We start from the raw sequence: 20833 nt of genomic DNA, 5'->3' as shown, positions 1-20833 counted from the left end.
TCGAAACGGGCAGGGGTGAGGATTGAACCCAGGATTCCTGCAGGTTCTGCAGCGCGAGCCTTCGCTAAACTCGATCCGAGCTGGTGTGTGCTAGCCCTGGCCACCCATCCCCCCTCTCTTGTCTTAAAAAGGAGTGGCGGGTGCTTTAATTATAATTTTTTTATGTTTATCGTATTCCCCGAAGGTCATCCTAGTGAATACTTTCCCTTCCCGGTTTTTAGTATCAGTATCCAGTAGCACCAAAACCCTTGTGCATCGGACAGTCGCGCCCAAAGGAACGTCGCGGGCGCGTTTTAAAATAAAATATTGTTGTCGATATGACGTGGATAAAACAAAAGAAACACAGAAACAAAATAGAAAAGAACTCCAAAAGTTTGTATCCACCATTTAGTCCTTACTTCCAGATGGCCTGACCTGGCTTGGCTTCCAAGCAAGCTTCCGAGTGACTCTTTTTGTCCGCCTTGGCCACTCACACTAATCAGTATCACCAGATACCACAGCCGCTACAACCCCTACATACCCTGTCAAGTAACAATGCCGAGATAAAATGATGCACGGACCCCGATTAAAAAGTTCTGCAGGTGGGCGGGCTGTGTGTTGTCCAGCCCGGCAACACTTTTCCCACCTTTTATGACGCTTCGATTGTAGTTGTCCGCTAGGTGACGCGAAATACCTCCCATTGCAAATAGTAAACGTATTGTGTTACTACCTGTTTACTACCCACCTATCCACCCGATCGTGCCAGTCGCACCAACGCCGGCAACCCGTCTTCACCGGTAGCACCAGTCCTAGGCCTACATTGTCGCCTTGTTGTTTTGTACCAGTCGCACTGGTGCCGGACTCGTATATTCATCAGGCCTAGTTGATCGTCATGAACACGCTGAACAAGGAGTAAGTTCATTTTCTATTATTCCGTTTTTACTACACCTTGTTGCAAAGTGATTGAAACGCAGTGGGCATAGGGTTAGTAATGCATGCGCTACTGGATCCGGGCATTTCATAAAGAGTAAAGCTATACGCACTCCGGAGTGCGCTTCGGACGGAAATGGCTATAGACCTTTTCCACAAGGGCGCCGCCATCTTGAATTGACGTCACTTCCAGTATGGGCGAAAACGTAACTTTGCCGTGGCCACGCCAATAGAAGACATTTAGGATATAAGCCAAACCGTCACACATTCTCGTTTTGGCTCGCCTCTATTTTTTTTACTAGTTACAGGTTGAAACGTTTTACTTTTTTTTCGTCGCCCATACTGGAAGTGACGACAATTCAAGATGGCGGCGCCCTTGTGGAAAAGGTCTATACGCACTCCGCTTTTCTCGTATAGACCTTTCCAGCGGCAGTCTCGAACGAAGCGATTTACAGCGCGTGTCCCTGGTTTTGAGAGTGTATGTCAGTGTTGCCCGACTGCGCTGAGCTGTGGAGTTTCTCGTCAGTAGGCTCTGGCAGCCTGCGTTGGGCGCAATTCCGGACGCTGGTGGCGGCTGAATTGCCGCGTTTTCTTTTTTATCTTGTGTTATGTTGCGAGCATAACTTATAGAGGTCTTTAAGAAAGCAGTGCTATATTTTTGGGAACAAAAACAAAGAAATGAAAGCTGTTTTGGTGAGTCCGTGCGCGACAGAACAAATGCAACTGGAATCTTTGTTTCATTTTATGTTCATTGTTTTACGGCACCGTAAACTCAGCCGTGTCAATCTATAAATGTCAAAATATTTGACCACACAGGATATCCGTACTGCATGGATATTCCCCGCCCACAACATAAAATCCAATGAGTCTCATCAATCGAACAAAAAATATATTGTACGTACCCCTCGGTGCCGCGTTATCCGAACAGGATTTGAGAAAGGTCTCAAATAACACAGCAAGTCCAATATACAGTGTCGACGATAGTCACTTCACGACGATCGGACGGAGTCCGGCGTGTTTTGGGAAACATGCTCCTTTTTTGCACAACTTCATAGCAAATGAACGAACGTGCTTATTATGTCGCCACGCCCCGCACCCGACCCTATCAGCTAGTTTTTGCGAAGACCCGGAACACAGCCTGGAAGGCTTTTTGGAGATTATCTCGACGGAAATAATCCCCCAAGCACGTCGAACTGCCTGCGTCGCGGGCTGCTTGACGTTCGCTCTCTTCGTTCGTTTCCTGCGAAGGCCGAGCGGGCAACGAGCCCTGGTATTCCCTGGTTCACACAGTGGAAGATAACATACAAAGGGTAAGCATCCTTAACAGGCGAACAAAATAAAAACTTCCAAGAAAAGCCGGCGAACTCCGAATGCAAAATGCAGGTGGGGGTCACGCTGACCGGGTTTCCACAGCTCAGGCGAGCGCCAGAAATTTCTGGCTGATAGGGGTCGCTCGATTCGCAAAATGGCGGCGGCCAGAGCGCTCTTTTTGGAAAGGTCTATAAAAAGAGTGGACACAACGAGTTTCCTAAGCGGTGCAATGGCGTAGTGGTTAGGGTGTCCGCTTCATACGCAAGTGGACGCGGGTTCGATCCGCGGTGGGCCTACTTTTTTTTTTCTTTTTTCTCAAACATTTTGTTTTGTTGAGGCATTTGGCGATATTTACGACATTTCCTTTTTTGCAATGAACAGTAAAAAAAAAAAAAAAAAAAAAATCGAATGTTGTCGAGAAATTTTGCAGAACTAAATGGTACCGGACTCCCTTTCCGGAGGTGCGATCGGGGACAGCGGGGCTTGGATTGCCGGCTGGACGCCGCGAAGCGGCGTGTACTGGTTACGCTTAGTAATTAGCAGCCGATACTGTCGCCGCGAAGCGGCGTGAACGCAGGCGGGGGGCTGTGTTAACGAGCGCCCCAGTGATTCACGCGCCGTTCGAAAAGGGTGGCCCGAGCGGCATGATCTCTCGGAGGAGTGCGTATAGCCATTTCCGCGCGAAGCGCACTCCGGAGTGCGTATAGCTTTACTCTTTCATAAAACGCCGTTTCATGGAAGATCTGACTGAATGTTGTAGTTCATGGTCATGCACTGAAAAATCATACCGAAGGGTCCATATCATATGAGCGCATTACGTTTTAGTGAATAACTTTTAGCGAATTTACGTTGCGGATGAAACGCCGACGGCGGCGTGCAGCGCGAGTGATGGGATACGATTTGCTGTTTTGCTAGCCTTTTGCTGCGGTTTTCCAGCGTGTTGTAGACACGTTTTCTACTCGTTCGTCGTCATTCGCCGTCATTCGCCGAAGAAACTTTTTAAGATTCAGTGCACCTTGGCACTTGCCATTGTGAACACGTTGAAAAGTTTACGAAAGCGCAGTACTGCAGGGTAAAGGCACAACTCGTCAAAAGCAAGTTTCGCCGGTCTGGCGGCGTGTTCAAAGCTTTCTTGGCACGCCGAAGTGCCGTGTCTCTGTGCCTTCGCACGCTTGGATACCGACCAAGAATCGACGCCGTGTGAATGTGTTTAGCGAGTGCAATGTGCATGAGGCTGTATGTGCCTCTGGATCAGAGTCTCACTTTACTTTGACGACCGTATACTTGCGGCACTCGCGGTCCAGAAACGAGCATATTCCAGCGTCCAGAAGCGACGGACGAGGGGGGGAAGGTACGTCTTCCCCCCCCCCCCCCCCTAGACGATTTACAGAATACTGTGCAAAACAGCTCCCCATCACTGATCAGTGCTGGCTCATTATCAAACTACTTAATTGCACTTGACGTTTGAGCGCGGCTCGCCTAATTGTGATTGGTCAACAGATTGCACACGACCATATGGGCTGCACTTCAAAGATTTCCATTCTAGCCTTCTTGTACTTTTGCCTTCGAAAACCCTCCTTGCTCCACAGCTTTGCTCTATTCGTGCTCCCATGTGATCCATTAGAGTAGATTTGGAACATAGCCATGGTTAATAGTACATAAGAACACATACAGATCTCCCCCCCCCCCCCTTTCTTTATTGATAGCAACTCACCGGAACAGCTAGACGATCCTGAACTCCGTGGCCAATATTTGCAAAATGATCTAAGGGCATCTATGCGCAATACACATTCAGAACTTTAGTGTGGCGTCGATTCTTGATCGGTACCCAAGCGTGCGAAGGCACAAATATGCAGCATTCGGCGTGCCAAGGAAGCTTTGATCATACCACGAGACCGGCGACACTTTCTTTCGACAAGTTGTACCTTTGGATACGTACGACTTCATGCACATTGCACCCGCAAAACACGTACACACAGCATAGATCCTTGGTCGGTATTCAAGCGTGCGAAGGCACAGAGACACGGCACTTCGGCGTGCCAAGGAACCTTTGAACACGCCGCCAGACCGCCGAAACTTGCTTTCGAAGAGTTGTGCCTTTTTTCTGCGACACTGCGCTTTCAAAAAAATTTTTCACGTGTTCACAACGGCAAGTCTTAACGGTACACAGTCTTAAAAAACTTCGGCGAATGACAACGAACGAGTAGAAAACGTGCTTACAGCATGCTGGAAAACCGCAGCAAACTGCTGGCAAAACTGCAAATCGTATCCTGGCAAGGTTGCGTCCGGTGGCTGCACTTGCGGGAGCGGGAAGCGCGATCCAGCAACTGTCATTGACATCAGTGGCAGGGCGCATATTGTTAGAGCGTATGAATGTGTAGGCATTGCAGTTAGAAATTGTGGGGGGCGGGGGGGGGGCAATTGTGTACGCGCAGTCGAAGCAGCCCTCGCAACGGCGCTCACACCGGTTTGGCTGGCTCGTGAGGTAGACGCTGCCGCCATACACATAAGCAGCGGTTACAACAAGATTCTGAGGCATCAGTGGCAGTGCCAATCGAGCAAGCAGTCTAAAAAATAGAGTATGTCAATCATTTGTTCCTTGCTGGAGCAAGCTTCCAAAGCCTTCATTTGGCACCGCGAAACTGCTTGGAGTCAGTTGGGAACAAATTCTACAGTCCAAAGAGAACCCGCGCCTTCCTCTGACGTCACTTTTTCGTTTTTGCTAGTAGAGACTTTTAGTTAGAAAAACATGGTGAGGACCAAAATTAGAAATTCAATAAATTTTCAAGAAAAAAAAATATTTTTACGTAATTTGGGGTACTATTATAGTGATGTTTGTTGATGAGTGCAGCAAAATTTCAAGAAAATCGGGGACCATGAAGAAATCGCCGAAGTGCTCCCGGGTGATTCACGTGCTGTCCGAACCCGAAATTTAAGTTCCCGCTCATTGCCGAGCAGCCTATCCGGCATCAGCATCTTGCTAGGGATTTATCGCCTGTGCCATAAAAAATATGCCGGCGGGGCAACCTACGCCCTAAACAAGACGCATCACGTTGCTTCACGGTCCATGTGGAAAATCTAACCAGCAGAGTTCTTATTTCTTGTAGTTTGATAGTAGTAGCCTTAGACCTATAGCGGAAGCCTCTAAACATGTAAAATGCCCTAATTTTCCTCAATTCAGTACAACGAAATTGATTAAATGGCATCAAGCGATTCAATGAAACGGGCATTGAATGAAGTGTCCAGTTCCTACAAGTTGCACGTGCCCGCTTGTATTGCCTGCCCCGGGTGCCAGCCGCAGCGTGTGCGGGTCCTAGCATGTTCACTATTCAGTCTCTGGCTGCGTCTCGTGAGTGACAACGAGCTCTTTTTTCAAAACGTGATGCGAACAAATTTTATGCATTTCGGGTCAAGTACAGACTTCTTGCATCTTGCTGAAAGTTGAGGGCGACTGTTCCGCGAGATGTGAGCATATCTTTTAAAAATTTGTTTAACAAATTTCTTTACCTGGACATTAAAAACATCTGGCAGTGCTTGCAGTGGTCACTGCCGGGCTCTCCAATTTGCAAAAACTGACTGAAGTAGGTTCTACTCTTCCATTAGAATGCATATTGATTCCACACTTATTTTTTATAGCTACCACGTCGTGCACTTCTTAGATGAAGGAAGCACATACATTGTCGCTGACTGGTGGCTGGTGAAGGACAAGAAGGGAAAAGTGATCTCCTCCTACTTCCCACCTTCCAAGAACAAGCAGCAGGTCCGGAATGCAATTTTAGATAAAGAAAAAATTACAAAGGCATGGTCAAATCACCCTGTGAGGATTCTTCAGTCCTACAGTAAGTTGGCAATTTTTTTTTATTTCGGCGTATACTTGAGATTATTTTTTCTCTTGCAGCCAATCTGCAGCACGCCTTTGACAATGTGGATCCAGCTGCCTATACATCCCATTTGGACTCGGATGATCCGGTTCCGGTAACCCCAAGACGGGAAAGGGCAAGGGTGCCTGCTAGCCCTGAAAACAGTGACTCGGATGATGCATCGAGAGGAGGGGCTTGTCGCGGTATAAGACTCTGCATTATAAATTTGTATTCAATGTGAATAAGAACTTGCATGAATAACTTCAGCTTGTTAAGCAATTGTAAAATTGCTAATAGTTATAGTCGGTGACAGATCAGAAACAAAAAGCAAGGAGAACGAAGGCTGGAAAGTAGTAAGCAGACTGCCCCTTCATTTTTCTAGCTCTTTGATCTTGATTTATCACTGAGTATAGGCTAGTCTGGTTAGTGCAAGCTGATTGTAAAATTAAATACTTAAGACTGAAAGAATAAAAGCATGAAAGATGTATACAGACAGCCAAGAGCTTTCAGTTAGCAACAACATTTAATTCTGGGTGGAAAAATTTGTGCAGTACCCGAAGTAACCAACAGTGGTTGAGCCTTGAGCGAGCCTCCCCCCGGAGCAACATGGAACTGTCCAAATCGTGCGTGGTGCCCCTCTCAGCCACTGCATTGGCTGTACGCTCTGATTGGGTCTTTCATATTGCTAGAGATTGTACCACATCAGTTAGGATTGCTTGTCCCTTAAACCTTGCACCCAGTCTAAGTACACTAGCTCGCCAACCAAGCTTCCAGACATGAATGTCCCCAGCACAGGCTAGCATGCACTCAGGGAAGCTCTCTCAGCCAAAAAACGGAACAGGTGTTGACCTCGGGGTCCCCTAAAGATGCCAGTAGTCTACAATGCCATTTGATGGTCTTCGATTTCTGACTTTGTTGGACTCATCTTTCATACTTTTAAATATTATATGCATAATATATTTTCACTTACATGGTGCAATTGATTAAAAAACAAATTTAAAAAACTTTTTTTCAGACAACGATCCATCTGACTTGTACGGTAGTTTTGTTTTATAGTGCTTCCTTCCACACAACTTTATGGCCCAACTGAAAAACACCACTTCCGCTACTTGCAACGAGTCTGCAGTGTCACACGGCTGCATGCTCTGGCCCAAAGAGCGCTGCAGGTATACACTTCAGCTTTTTGTTCACCATTCTAAATAGCCCGGGAAATGACACTCTGAAGCAAGAAATAAAAAAATGCCTTAGTTGTTGACCGTACTTCTGATGCAAGAAAATTTGGGAACATGGTACTTAGATATGCTCTAGCTTTTGGTTAAAGGCCAACCAACAAGCAGAAAAGAAGGAAACTCTTCCTCGATTCCTCCGTTCCATTTGAGAAAGAGGGAGACTCTCCTCCTCTACCGGGAGTAGTTCAGACATCCGCACCTGTGTGGAGAGGAGGGGAAAAGTGGGCGAGTGGGAATGGAGAGAAGGAAACTGGGAACCGGTTTTTTCCCTGGTAGAAGACTATTTTGTAGGTCGGACTTTAAGCATGGTGGCATATTTTTGTCATCAAAATTTTGCGTTCTTGGGTGTGATATTACAAAAGCAGTCTTCTTGAATTGAGTGTCAGTCCTCTATTCCTTTTAATAGATTGCCGGACAACTGTCAAAAATGGGGGTATAAGTTCAGGAGTCTTGGTTGCAGGGAGCCATTGCAAAGGCACGCATAGAAAGCCCTACTTAAATACGTCTAGATTTTTTTAGCATTGTTTTGTGTATCTGCAAAACAGTTTCACTGTTCATGATTCAGTCTAAGCATCTCACTAATTTTTTTGTTTCAATGTCTTTTACTTCAGGTCCAGTCCTGCCAGTTTATCCTGTATCAGGTTAGTTTGGGCTCATTATGAAATATCTCAAACTAATGTAGCTGGTCATACTTTCAGAACACATTCACTTTTGCTCTTGGTTTTATCTCCTGTGCACTCCCGCTTACTTGAGGCACTCTTTTTGTTTTTTTTCCAGCTTCCTTTAGGGCTGAAGAGAGCCGTATTTACCACAACATGGATGCTGGGAACTTCTCCGAGAGGAGTGAGTACATTTACAATGTCTTGGTTAGTTAAACAGCACAAAAACAGAGGACGAGGGTTGGCTGAAGTGTGATGTCGTCGCTTACTTTCAATAATTTCTCCAACTGTATGCACCACCAAAAATAATTTTGTAATTTCACGGCGTCCACACATGGCAGTTGCTGCGGAATGTCGCCCATGGCATTCAGCAGAGACTCGGCAGCAATTTCAGCAGGGTCAAAGGGTCATATCTTTTAATTTATGCATATTTGATCAACTTTTTATCAGTCTATACTTTGTCAACATTCATTACACAACCTTCACTGTTGCAACGCTTCATTGACACCGTGACAGCAAGCTATGATTCCAAGCAGGCCGCACTTTGCAGTCGCCCCCCTCGCTTTGCAAGGGGAAAAGTAATCTTTTTTTGGGCTCGATCGTTGAGCGAGCCTCTTTAGAAAGTTATGCCATCAATCAAGAAGGCAGAAATGGGGCACTGGTGGCCGACCATCTGCAACTCCACTGGATGAGTCTAGCGACATTCATGTTGCCAAAAATTTTCAAGGTTCTCATGAGTAGGAAGGTTTCTATGAAATGTAAGATGTTTCTGTAAGAAACACGCCTTCGTCGACGAAGCATTTTGTTGGTGAAACAGTTTTCGATGAACTGATTGCTACCAGGGCGGTCTAGACAACACCTTGTAAAATATCGAGGCCTGCATGCTTCAATTTTGTTGTTGCATAGGTAGGCCAGTTGAGTGCACAAATTGAACATGAGTACTGCATCTGCGTTCGACAGGGTTCGTGGTAGAGATGTCACTAACCTCTTAATGTTTGAGTTCAAAAGGGTTGTGAAGTGTGCAACTTTCAAACTTTGCCAATGTTCGAATTTACTAAGTTTGAAGCTTTCGAGGTTTATAAAAGTTAGCTCAACAGTTTCTTTTTTTTTTTCGCAGTTTGTTTTAAAAACATTCGAGAATTTGAAATTTTTTTGGTTTGAATCAGTCAAAGATATAGAATTTTGTTCGAAGTATAAGTTTGTGAAGTTAGAAGTCTTCAAATCGCACAAGGGTCGTAGTTTTGTAGTTTCAAGTAATTTTTGTTAATTTTCTGATGTGTGAGCTCTGTTTAGCAGAGTTCAAACAAAGCTAACAAAGAACAAAGAGATGTCGGGCTCAGCCGTTGTCACCACCAGATAGCTCGCTGCGCTTGCAGCGAGCTATCTGGGCTGATCGGCGATCGGCCACATAGCTTGCCTCTTGGAGCTTCGAAACAGTCTTCTGCAACAGCGATTGTTATCTGCACAGTTTGAGTGTGGTCGCATGTTATTTGCAGCAGTTGCTATGTGTTCCAAACAGTTAGATACTGATTGAATCCTGTTTTGTATCTTAGTTTGACGAATCCGTAGAAAAACTACTAAAGTTGTCGAATTTTTCAATATGATAGGTTGGGAAATTGTTATATATTTCAGTGTCATAAGTTGGAAAGGTTGAATATATTTTAATTCTTGAAGCTTTAGATTCAGAAAATATTTGCTTCATTTCTAGTTGTGTGTGTGATCAGTGAGAACATGAGTCCCAGCCCAGTGCTGATGCAGCACTCGTGGTCTATGTGCTTTGTGCTGGTCTATTTGTCGACAAATTTGAAGCAGGTCAAAATGTCAAACGCTTTAGGTGGGGGAAATGAGAGAGGAGGTGCCTGCAAAACTAGATTTTCTGAGGGGCTTTAGACCTGGCAGCGGCTTAATAACCAGTTTCCTGCATCTAATACCCGTGCCACACGGGCAACTCAAATGCTATTTACAACGAATGACATTTGAGCGGACGGCCAATCAGCGCACGACAGTCCGGGCGTGGCGCATTCCACGCACGACAGATTGCGAGCTGATTCGCCGATCACACAAATCTCATTCGTTGTAAATTGCATTCAAGTTGCCCGTGTGGCACGGGTATTATTCCCACAAGTGAGGAGCTAAGCCTAATTGGTGTGTGGTAGAGTAGGACCAGATTGATACATTCCCGGGTATGTTTTCCTCTATCATACATTTCTTTTACCGCAGTCCCATGAAAAATATATTACCGGTGTTCTGCTGTACTCTGACCTATAGACAGTCGCAAGCAGGGCAACTGGCCACCACCATTTTTTTGGTTGTGCCAGCAAGCACATGCAATTGCAAACCTGCCAAAGCCACTTTCATGTGCATGCTGCTCATGCTGGTGCCATCTGCACGTGCATGGGGCACCGGTGTGTGATGCCATGCCATCATGTTCTTGTGTACATGCTTTTTGGTAGAGGGAAATGACATTATTTTCAAATGCTTTCTAGCACACCATGATTCCGGGATATTTTGCACTTGTCCTTGGCTTATAATGGAGAGCTACCAAATTTTACCCACATGATGAGAGAACTTTTTTAATCATTTTAAAGCTACCAAAGGCATGTGAACAACATCCTTCCCTTCTGCCAAATAAGTTTGCATGTGTAAAAATGGTGGCAAGTCTGTGGGCCCCACTTTAGAAATGCAGTTGCTTGATAACTAGTTTTTTTACATCTTGGCAACTAAGTTGAGAAATCAAAATAGCATTTTTTTGTGTTCTGGAATGTGCTACACTGACGCGCAACTCCTGGTGATCACTTGCAGCAGCTTGGAACAACCCAGAACAACTAGGGACAGAGTTTTCATTTCAGAATGGCCTCATGCCTTCCCAAGGATTGGGTAAGTGATAAAATTAGATTAAAATGGTCTTGTCTAATTTTAGTTTATTTCTAGCCCGCCCACTTCATGATCCGGCCCAACTCATAGACATGATGAGGGTGCAGCAGGAGATGTTGAGGGTGCCGCAGGAGATGTTGAGGTCTGTACAGGAGATGTTGACATCCCAGGAAAAGAGCCATGTTGGTGAGAAATTATTTAGATCATCTTCAACCTCGTTGTGACCAAATGCAACCATTATCTTGCACCCTTTGATATGTAGTTGTCTAGCTTATTGAAAGACATTGCTTTATGCTCCTGAACAATTTCTAGAGCCCAGTCACCAACTGTGCTTCAGGCTGCAACACATAAATGTAAAACATGAACTAGAGATGTTGCATAACTCACTAGTATCAAGTCGAAAGGTATAGAAATTTCCCAACTTTCCTGAGGTTCGCTTTACAAAGTTTTCAAATTTAACTCTTCCAAGATTAGAATTTGATATTAATGCTTTCGGCATTTGAGTCCGACGGTTTGAGACTTTCTCGAGGTTGATGCTCGAAAAAGTAAAGAAATTCAAATTCCTTTGTTTGTGAAGTATGAGGTCTTTGAGCTTGACGAAGGACCAGGTAGCCCAGTTTGTTATAAGTTTTCATGAATTCGTCTTGTCGTATACAATAGTAGTTTCGCTCATTTTGAAGCTGAGACATGACCTATATTAGCAGAGTTCAAACATAGGGTGTAGTATACACTAGCTGGGGGTCAAGGCAAAGCTGGCAGAGCCATTGCTGCCTTCAACTTGATAGCTAGATGTGGCAAATTGTTTCAGCAATATTGCTTTCAATATAGCAGATACCGGAACAGGAACTATGGCTGCGAAAGGCAGCATACTTTCGTGATGTCGGAGACATGGCAAACCATGCCTTATGATTGGTCGTCTGATCCTCAGGAGGATCACGTGAAGTTGCACATTTTTAGTGCCGATCGAAGCTGTGCTTGTGTACTCTTCTATTGCATGTGGACACTGTTGAGCGAAGTTCACGACATCATTTGTAGACCTCTCTCCAAGAAGTAAAATACACAAAACGCGGCAATGCTTGTGAGGTCGTGGCTCAATGGAGGCTGCTCAAACACCTTAGTATTTGCTGCGGTATTGATTGCACCTCATGTCGCCCGCTAGAGGTGGCGGATGTTAGCAAGTTTGCTCCTTTCAAAGTTTGCTGGTCCTTTTAAATATATATATAGATGTAATTAAATCATAATATTTGGTGTCTGGTCTTCCTAGATGATACTGAACGCAAAACAAATTTTGCGTTTGGTGTGTAACCGAAATTTGCATCTATTTGGCTAGAGTGAAAAAGGTGGGACAGCACAGCATAGTTTCTCTTTGCCAAGAAGTGGCACAATGGGGGGATTGGCCACCATACAGTTTCTTAAGTCAATTTATAAAAATAATGATGATTGTGACCGTTTAACTAAGGCCTTCTGTTGGATAAAGAGAAAAACGGTGTTCAGTGAGATGGCCTAGTCATAAAGAATGCCAACGGCACCGAAAACTGCATGATTAGGTACACTCGTCATAAACCAGAAAATGGCAGATAACTTGTGACTTACAGGGCTTGCCGCAAACCATGATGGAAGTAAAACAACTGCTTAAGTTAAAAAATTGTTGAATTCTGTGACTTAATATGTAATTTGTTTGTTTTTTTTTGTTTTCCCCCATTCCAAAATAACTGCCTTGGTGGTTAATTTTCAGGATTGATTGCTAAGACCGAAAATACGGGACCCTATTCTAACACTTCTTAGTCGCCTACTATAATAACATTGATGTTTAAAAAACCTCCGACATGCCAAAAAAAAAATAAAAAAATTTCATGCTAGGCGTTGAAACGGCATGTCAGGACATTACAAAAAAATTGTTTCACTATAGAGTTGCGTAGGTTTTTTTTTTTATAAAAAAAAGTAAAAATATCAGGCCCAATTCAAAGTTCCCGCCAGTGCACTGTGATGTAATAGTGTACCGCAAGGTGTCGGGGCGGTCAGAAGGGAGGCATCGACCTACGTCACTAAAAGTAGGTTCGCAGGAAGTCGCGTGAGTTTCACCCCTCGTTCTCTCCGCGACCATGCCTAAGACTTTTTTTTTCTGCTCTTTGTACGAGCGATTGTAGAAAACAAAGTTTCAGTTCCACTAGCTCTTTATCGCTACACCATTGGTTAGTTTGCATGCTGTAAAAAAGTGAGGACGAAGGGTCAGTGGATCGACGTGATGGAGGTCAATGATGAAAGCGTTGCAAGTACAAGCAAGTGTATGAGTGCGTGCTGCCAGTCCGATGATACAGAGCTCTGTGGGCACAAAACAAGCTATCAAGTGTTGAAAAAAAATATTTTTAGAACGCTCGCAGAAATTAGGATGGCTAGTGTATGACACGCCCCATTGCATTGCTGAAGGTTCGGACACCGAGGTCGTTGACTCATTGTATACTCTCCAGGCTGAAGATGGCTGCCGTCTCTCGGAAATGCATGCAGTGTGACGTCTTCTTCAGTTGCTGAAATACCGGGACAGTCCCTCACACTGCACCTTCTAGGCACTGTAGTTGATCACGTCAATTCACTGACTCCCCTTCTTCTACCTTTACAGCAACATTAAGCGATGAAAAGCAAATAAAAGAAACCTTGTCTGCTTGGATCGCTCGTGGAGGTGTGGAGAATAACAAAAAAAGTTTTTAAAATATTACACGCGCTTGCGGTAAGCACGAGGAGGGATACAACTCGCGTGACTTCCGGCGATGCCTCCCTTCTGACCGCCCCGACACCTTGCGGTACACTGTTACGTCACGGTGCACTGGTGGAAACTTTGAATTGGGCCTTGTATTTATATTTTTTATTAAAAAAATCACACCTAAAATGAAACAATTTTTTTGTAATGTCCTGACATGCCATTTCAACGCCCAGCATAAAAAAAACTATTTTTTTTTTGGCGTGTAAGAGGTCTTTTAAGGAAAGTCTGCTTTGATACGCTTTTAGTGTCTTGTAAGGGACAGTTTTGTTGAGGACATCATACGGTCTTTTGGCAGATTCTACATTGCTGTGTTCTTGGTAGAAAATTTACTCATATTCCCTTGGATGCCTACTGAACCAAAGTATTAATAGACTTGCCAAACTGCGTTTTCTGCAGCTTTCCGGGATTGCGTCTTGCACAATCAAGCGGACCTGCTGGCGCAGGTGAACAGTTTAAGGCAACAGCTGGGCAACAAGAGCCTCGTGAAAGTGGTTTATTTGCCCGACGACTGCCCTTCCCTGCCCGTCAACAGCCTGGATGACCTGAGGGCCTTGAACGTGTACCTTGAAGCAAGAGACAAGCTTCAGCACATGGTATTGTTGTTCAATAATTTTTACACATCCGGGATTTTCTGTGCGTGTTTTCAAGAGAGAACGATACACTGGTTAGTCATAAAGCAGGGCTTTGAGTAAACTTTTGGCCCAGTTTATTATGTTTATAAATTTAAAGGTATTCAGCACAGTAGGCACTCCAGCAATTCTACATTTCTGCATGAAATGATTATGATGTTTCTTGCTTTTTTTACGTTTTTTTAAGTTAACTACACAAGCTCCATCACTCAAACTTGTTGTTTGATTTCTTACATTTCAACGGTCACCGGCAATCAAACTTTATCTCCCATTAACTTTATTTTGTAAGGTTCAGAGCAGTTCACTCTGCATTTACTCCTGCCATTATTTTTGAAGCGTATCATGGGACAGTGCATCACGGCCCACTTCTACCATCGTGGTTTTTCTGTTGGTCACATGTTATGAGCCGCTGCTGTTTACCTAAATTGATACACTTTACTGCGATGGTGGTGTTGAACTCCTGTCTACGGGGTGGTGTCTGACTTCTGTCTACGGAGCGTTAAAAGTGAGGTACTTTCTGCATGAGAACACTGGGGAAGGGGTTCTGAAAAATGGGAGCAGCAAATACCACGGAACGGGATGTGTGTAGTCTCCAGAATGCTCAACAGAATTATCTCTGAATGTGTCGATTACAATGCGGCTGTCACCATCTTTTTCGTATCTCTCTTGCTTGCATTTATTTCAAGCAATTTTGGTTTTGTTTTCATAGTTCATTTTAAACGGGGAGAAAAGCGGTCATGTATTACAATCTCGGCTCCCTGTCAAGGTATGAAATGTGCGCCAGGTTAAAGAAATGTTTATTCTAGTTCATGTCTCTTTTTGTGTTTGCCATCTCAAGCAATCCTTTCTTTTATGCTTCACCCTGGAAAAAAACTTGTTTATTAGAATTAGAGGTCATGATTCTTTCACTTAGTAAATACAAAACTATTATGGAGATTTTTTATTCCAAAATCAGTCATATTAGCCACTGTTATAGATAGGGTTCTGTGTTTTCTGTGTTTTTTGTTTCCTCAAAATTGGGGGTATATTTTTGCTGCGTTTAATTCTTAGCTACAGTTTCAGTGTTTTTTGTGTAAATTGTGTAACCAATTTACACAAAAACACTGAACCTGTAGGAAAAAAAAAATTAACTTGTAAAAAAAATACACCCAAATTAAAAAAAAAATAAAAAATCATCGAAAACATTGAACTTTAGTTGTAGAAGGGGATGTCGTGAACTTGCCCAGGTTCAAGTTCGACCAAGTACGAATTTTTCAAACTTTCCACTTAATGTCCGACAAAAGTTTGAAGTTCAACTTTTGTGCGCATGCGCAGAAATTTAAAAAAAACACAGTGGACTCCACCTGGTGGAGACTAAGTGCAGTATTTGTTGCGTGTATTGGCATCACTGGTTCACATAACTAACGAAAGCATTAAAAGCACATATTTTCGCTTTTATATGGTGTAAACATTGGTAACCATTTTATAAAATATTAAACAAGCTACTTTCTAAATTATTTGTTTCCCAAAATTTGAAATATTTGTGTAGAAGTGGGGCAACACTGTCCAGAAGTCAAACTTCTTCGAACTCTAGTGAAAGTTTGCAGGTCCGACAAAAGGTTGCGGCACCCCTAGTTATAGATAGGGTTCCGTGTTTTCGGAGTTTATTTTTTACTTGAATTTAGGGGCATCTTTTTTTCGGGGTTTAATTTTTCTCTCAGATTCAATGTTTCTGTGTAAATTTATATAAGTCAAAACCAATGTACACAAAAAGCACCGAATCTGTAGGAAAAAAGTAACTCCTAAAAAGAATACCCCCAAATTTAAAAAAAAAGGAATTCCAAGAACACGGAACTTTAGTTATAGATTGCCATAATTGAAGTATACTGACTGGCGACATGTCTAGGCTTGGCAGTGCTTGCATGTTGTGGTTAATGTTTTTATAAACTGATTTCACGCTTGTATGTAGGTTGATAAAAAAAGTATAGATCATGAGGAACACTGTATTTAAACATTGGTCTTCTCGAGGATGTTAGTATATTGAGTGCAAGCACAGATCCAGTTACAGGGCGCAAACCAATATCCCGCTTCACTGAGACAAGAAAAGTGCCGTTGGCATTCCCCCAGCTCTAAAAAAGCCAGAGTCAAGTTCATCTGCCAAGTGTGCAATGTCCCACACTGCGTTGCATGTCTCGATCTGTTTTGCAAAGTTCCACGAGAAATTCCTTTACAAAACAGTTCAACTGTGCAGTGGGGCAAGTGCTGTCCCACGTTTAGAAAAGCTTCCAAGTGGTTTGTGCGACACAAACTGTCTCACTTGTTTTGATCTAAGTATTCCATGCATTGTGCCAATGTTGTTGTGTTCATGCGTCCACTATGGGGATATTTACTTAACGCCATATTCGTGCACTCTTGCCAGTGCATGCTCAGAATGAGTCCACATCTATAGGGTGCGAAGACAAGCAATCTTGATAGTGTCGAATGCATGTCGCAAAAGGGCTGTGGAAGCTTACCTTCTAACAACTGAGCACTCTGCTATGGCCGGCAGTGAATACCCCCTATTGTGTGCACAGGCCACTGGCGACTTTACATGGTCACCAATTTTTACAGCGGAGCTGTTATAAGCTCTAGGGTCTGGGAAAAAATGTGTCCTCACATGCCGACAGAAAACTCTCCATTGGTCGTGGCAAGTGTGAATAAATAAAAACGAAGAGGGGTCAAGTATAAATGAATAAAAAATAAAAAGAGGGGGCAACCAGCATGAGTCGGGCTTCCTTGCCTTTTTTCGATACTGAGGTCCTGATCCCTTGTTATCATCTCTAGGCATCGTCCTTGAGGTCACCCTAGAAGTCGTCCTTGAGGTCGTCTTAAGCATCATTTTCGAGGTTCTAGAAGTCGTCCGAGACCTCGTTCTCTAGACGTTGTCCTCTAGGCATCGTCCTTGTGTAAAGACCACAGCTTGGCTTGTCCTCCATCTTCACGTGAAGTGGAAGGGCTCTAGAATTTTTTCTATTGCTCACATAAGGTTAAATATATGGTGCCATAACATATCCACAATTTTCTACCTAGTATATGTGGGGGGGAGAGCCTACTGCTAATGCTTCACTTGTCTTTTTTGGACATTCCCAGGTGGATTACTACAGCCAGAAGGGAGGCACCGACAAAAATGCCGACACGCGGGCCTTGCTGACCTGCCTTGTCCACAACGATGTGGCTGCACGTTGCAGTTGGAAAGGGTCAAAAGGGCGCAAGGAGCCTTTGATGAACTGAAAAATATAATGACCCTGTTGCTCGGTAGGTTCCACTATTGGTTATTTCTTATCCAAATGACAGGTTCAGAAAACATCTACAGTCGAATCTCGTTAATTCAACCTCTCTTAATTTAAACTTGTGAATAATTCAAACTAACATGCAGGTCCCATCCTCTGCATCTCTATGGGTGGAAGCTCCTGGTAGTTCAGTGAATAGATTGCAATATCTCCAATCTTCTTGAAAATGGTCAAATAGAGTGATGATGTTCAGTTAATTTCATAAATATTCCATGACTCTTAGCTTGGGGGGTGGGATTATTTATGCCCATAAATCTTAAAGGGACAACGATTTTAAACTTTTCTAGAAAGTGTGTTTCGGATGCCTTGACATCATGGCGTGCTGTTAAGTTTGGTATAAAATTTTGTAACTGATCTTCGTGCCTGCAAATAAATTGACTATACCGAAACTAACCGTCCGAGTGATGTCATGTGGAAGTAGTCGTGCTCACATGTCACATTCCTACATCAAACAAAGCAAGGAGCTCGCACAAATCTTGTTAGTTCCGCACACCTGGGCCAGTGCTCGCTTCGCTCCAGGTATGATTTTTCTCAAAACTCAATGCATCGCTGCCACAATGCATTAAGGGAACTTTAGTCTTTCTGCTTGTGCGACAACGTTGCTAGAGCTGTGCACATGTAGAGCACCAGACAGCACGATCCCTCTCGTGCACTGCAGTCTACCTCCTGTGAACTAAACTTGTGGCTGTGTCACAGGAGTTTATTAAGATTGGTCTATTCATTTGTGCGACATGCAGGTGTCGGTTCAGGATAAAACTTTGTCAACATTGCATGGGTCATGCTTGAGGCTTGTTTCAATCGTCAAATGGAGTTTCCAAATCGTCTTCATTGTCCAGTCTTGTTAGCGTTTCTTCAATGTTTGTACATTTTTAAAATTATCTACTAGTTTGTTCTTTACTTTTGTTGCAGAGCTGGTGTTCTTGCACGTCTGCAACTGGAATTAATTGAATATCTTGTTCTGTGATTTCATTATAATTAGTTTTGCAGATAATTTTATTTTACCGAAAAAGAAAAAAAAATATGTCTTAAGAGTTTTGATGAAAGCTTTCAATTCTAGTTCCGGAGACGTACGAGCACTATATATCTCTCTGCCTACAAAAGTTAACAGCTCTGCAACCAGTAAATGTTTTTAAAAGGGTACGAATGAGAAGTTAACAAAAAGAAATATCAATGCACAATGGAAAAAAGTTTTAGTTAATTAACTTTTTTTGTGAAACCAAGATATATCCTAATAATGTTTAAACACTGGGCTAGTTGGTAGGTGCTATATATGACTAAATAAAACCGCAGAAGAAGATATAAAAGACACACCGGATAGAACATGTCTATCTGGTGCTTCTCTTTTTATACCTTTTACGCTGTTTTATTTCATTATGTACAGTCGAACCCGATTATGTCGAACTTGCACAAATCCGTCTACGAGTTTGATATAGCGGGTAATTGTATATAAAAGTTTTAATATACCTGACAAGGAACAAGCACGCCCCATTTAGAAAAGTAGGTTACTCTCGAAGGGTTGAGTGGTTGAGGGGTTGAGTGTACATAATGACACGCACCCTCCGCAAAAGAGATTTTTTTCCGTCCAAGGGGTCGACGCAGCCGCCCAAAAGAAAAAAAAAAAAGCCAGCTTTCTCTGCAAGCTGGCTTTCCCCCAACAAGGTCACACAGATTGGGGGAAGCCAGCTTGCAGAGCTAAACGGTGCTCTTGGCAGTTCAATCTATCGGGAGACTGCAATTTTCATTCGATATAACTGCATTTTTCAATATGCATTTTTATTGCAGCTAGTGTCTGTTCACAAATTGTTCGATACAAGAGATAGTTTGAATTAACCGGGTTCGATATAATCGTGTTTGACTGTATGACCAAAATATATCCACTTCAGTCAAATGCTAGATCTTCTGTATGGAAAAGCTAATTTTAGAAGAGATCTTGATCCCTTGCAGTCTTCACTGATATAGGTTATGAATGAAACCTCCAAATTGGCAATTAATGATCCATCAACAGTTTTTTGAAGATGATAGAAATGTCTCTGCACGTCTAATCACTGCATTTTTATGTTGTTTTCTGGCAAAAAATATTGGGGTTGCTGACCCCATTTTGAGCAAATGTTTAGATTTCTAGTGTACCACTAGGAACGGTCACATGAATATTACACATATTGTCACCTTCTGACCTTTTTACTTGCAAAGTACATCCAACAAAGTGAAGCAACTTAGCCTGTTTTGGTCTATCATTAAATGTATGTATAAATGGAGTGCTTTTTTTTCCCTTTTTTTTCTCGGCTGCTGGCAAGGCAAACTATGCAGACTTAACCGAGGCGACAATTCAAGACGTGACGAAGAGGTGGCTCTGGTCGTTTGTCGACCGGGATGGTGGGCGGAGCAAGAGGCGCCATGTGGAAAGTGAAAATGTTCAATAAACATCGTACCAGAAAATTCTCAGCTTATTTGTGTTAACAAGAAAAACCAACTGCCAATTAGTGCATCTTTACATCTGGTTTCAAGTGGTTGACCAGAACTGATATACTTCCAGCTTCCGAAAAATCTGCAGGCAAAATGTCGGGCACAGGCTCATGTCCTGCAGTGCGTCCACAAGTTCATTGCAAGATTAATACCTAACTGCAAGTTGCTTGCCAATGTGTGGCCTCGGCTGTAGGGCGGGCACCCAATCGCAAAGGTACGGCCTATGCCTAGTAACAATGGATCGGCCTGTGTCCAGCTGCATGTCATCAGCCAGTGCCCGGTCAAACGTCTTCGGCTAGCACCTGACATCTAATGTACGCAAATGCCCAGTTGCTTAACTCCGGCCTGCCTCTGATCACAGGACACCGGCCGATGCCCTGTTGCTAAACTTCGGCTTGCTTTTGGCCACACGGCATTGGCCAGTGCCCAGATGCTAACCTTCAGCCTGTGTCCTGACACAAGTCTTCGGCCGGCCTCCATTTGCTTTAACTCCGGCCAGCTTTCAATCGCAGGTGATTGGCCAATGTCCTGCTGCACAACTTCAGCTTGCTTTCGGCTACATGGCATTGGCCAGTGCACGGATGCTAACCTTTGGCCTCTGTCCATACCAAAGTCTTTGGCCGGTCTTTATTTGCTAGCCTTCGGCTTGTGTCCTGCTACAGGTCATTGGCCAGCCTCCAACAGCCAGTCCCCTCAAGTCTTTGGCCAAGGCCCACAGCCATGTTCGGGCATAGTAGTTTGACCGGCCTTCGGCCGGATGAAATGTTTCTGGCCAAAATGCTTCAGCCATTGCCCGGCCGTTCACTTTGTGCTGCCTGGGTCCACACAACCCT

At 43.6% G+C, this 20833-nt stretch overlaps 2 protein-coding genes across 2 annotated transcripts; both read left to right on the top strand.

Moving 5' to 3' along the window:
* The first annotated feature begins 157 nt into the window (after positions 1–157).
* LOC120845852 lies at positions 158–7955 on the top strand. Its single transcript, XM_040217433.2, has 5 exons — positions 158–891; positions 5857–6059; positions 6119–6283; positions 7096–7246; positions 7921–7955. Exons 1-4 carry the CDS (start codon positions 872–874, stop codon positions 7134–7136), a joined length of 429 nt encoding a protein of 142 aa, XP_040073367.1. The 5' UTR covers positions 158–871; the 3' UTR covers positions 7137–7246; positions 7921–7955.
* A 2237-nt stretch (positions 7956–10192) lies between these two features.
* LOC120845843 lies at positions 10193–19973 on the top strand. The gene is made up of 6 exons (XM_040217418.3): positions 10193–10373; positions 10771–10845; positions 10900–11028; positions 13997–14193; positions 17338–17502; positions 19832–19973. The coding sequence occupies exons 1-5, from the start codon at positions 10193–10195 to the stop codon at positions 17476–17478; spliced, it is 723 nt and encodes a 240-aa protein (XP_040073352.1). The 3' UTR covers positions 17479–17502; positions 19832–19973.
* The last annotated feature ends 860 nt before the right edge of the window (positions 19974–20833 follow it).

This window comes from Ixodes scapularis, unplaced genomic scaffold (genome assembly GCF_016920785.2).
Source record: "Ixodes scapularis isolate PalLabHiFi unplaced genomic scaffold, ASM1692078v2 PGA_scaffold20__3_contigs__length_1032517, whole genome shotgun sequence".
NCBI lineage: Eukaryota > Metazoa > Arthropoda > Arachnida > Ixodida > Ixodidae > Ixodes > Ixodes scapularis.
This window is presented reverse-complemented; position numbering and strand designations above follow the sequence as displayed.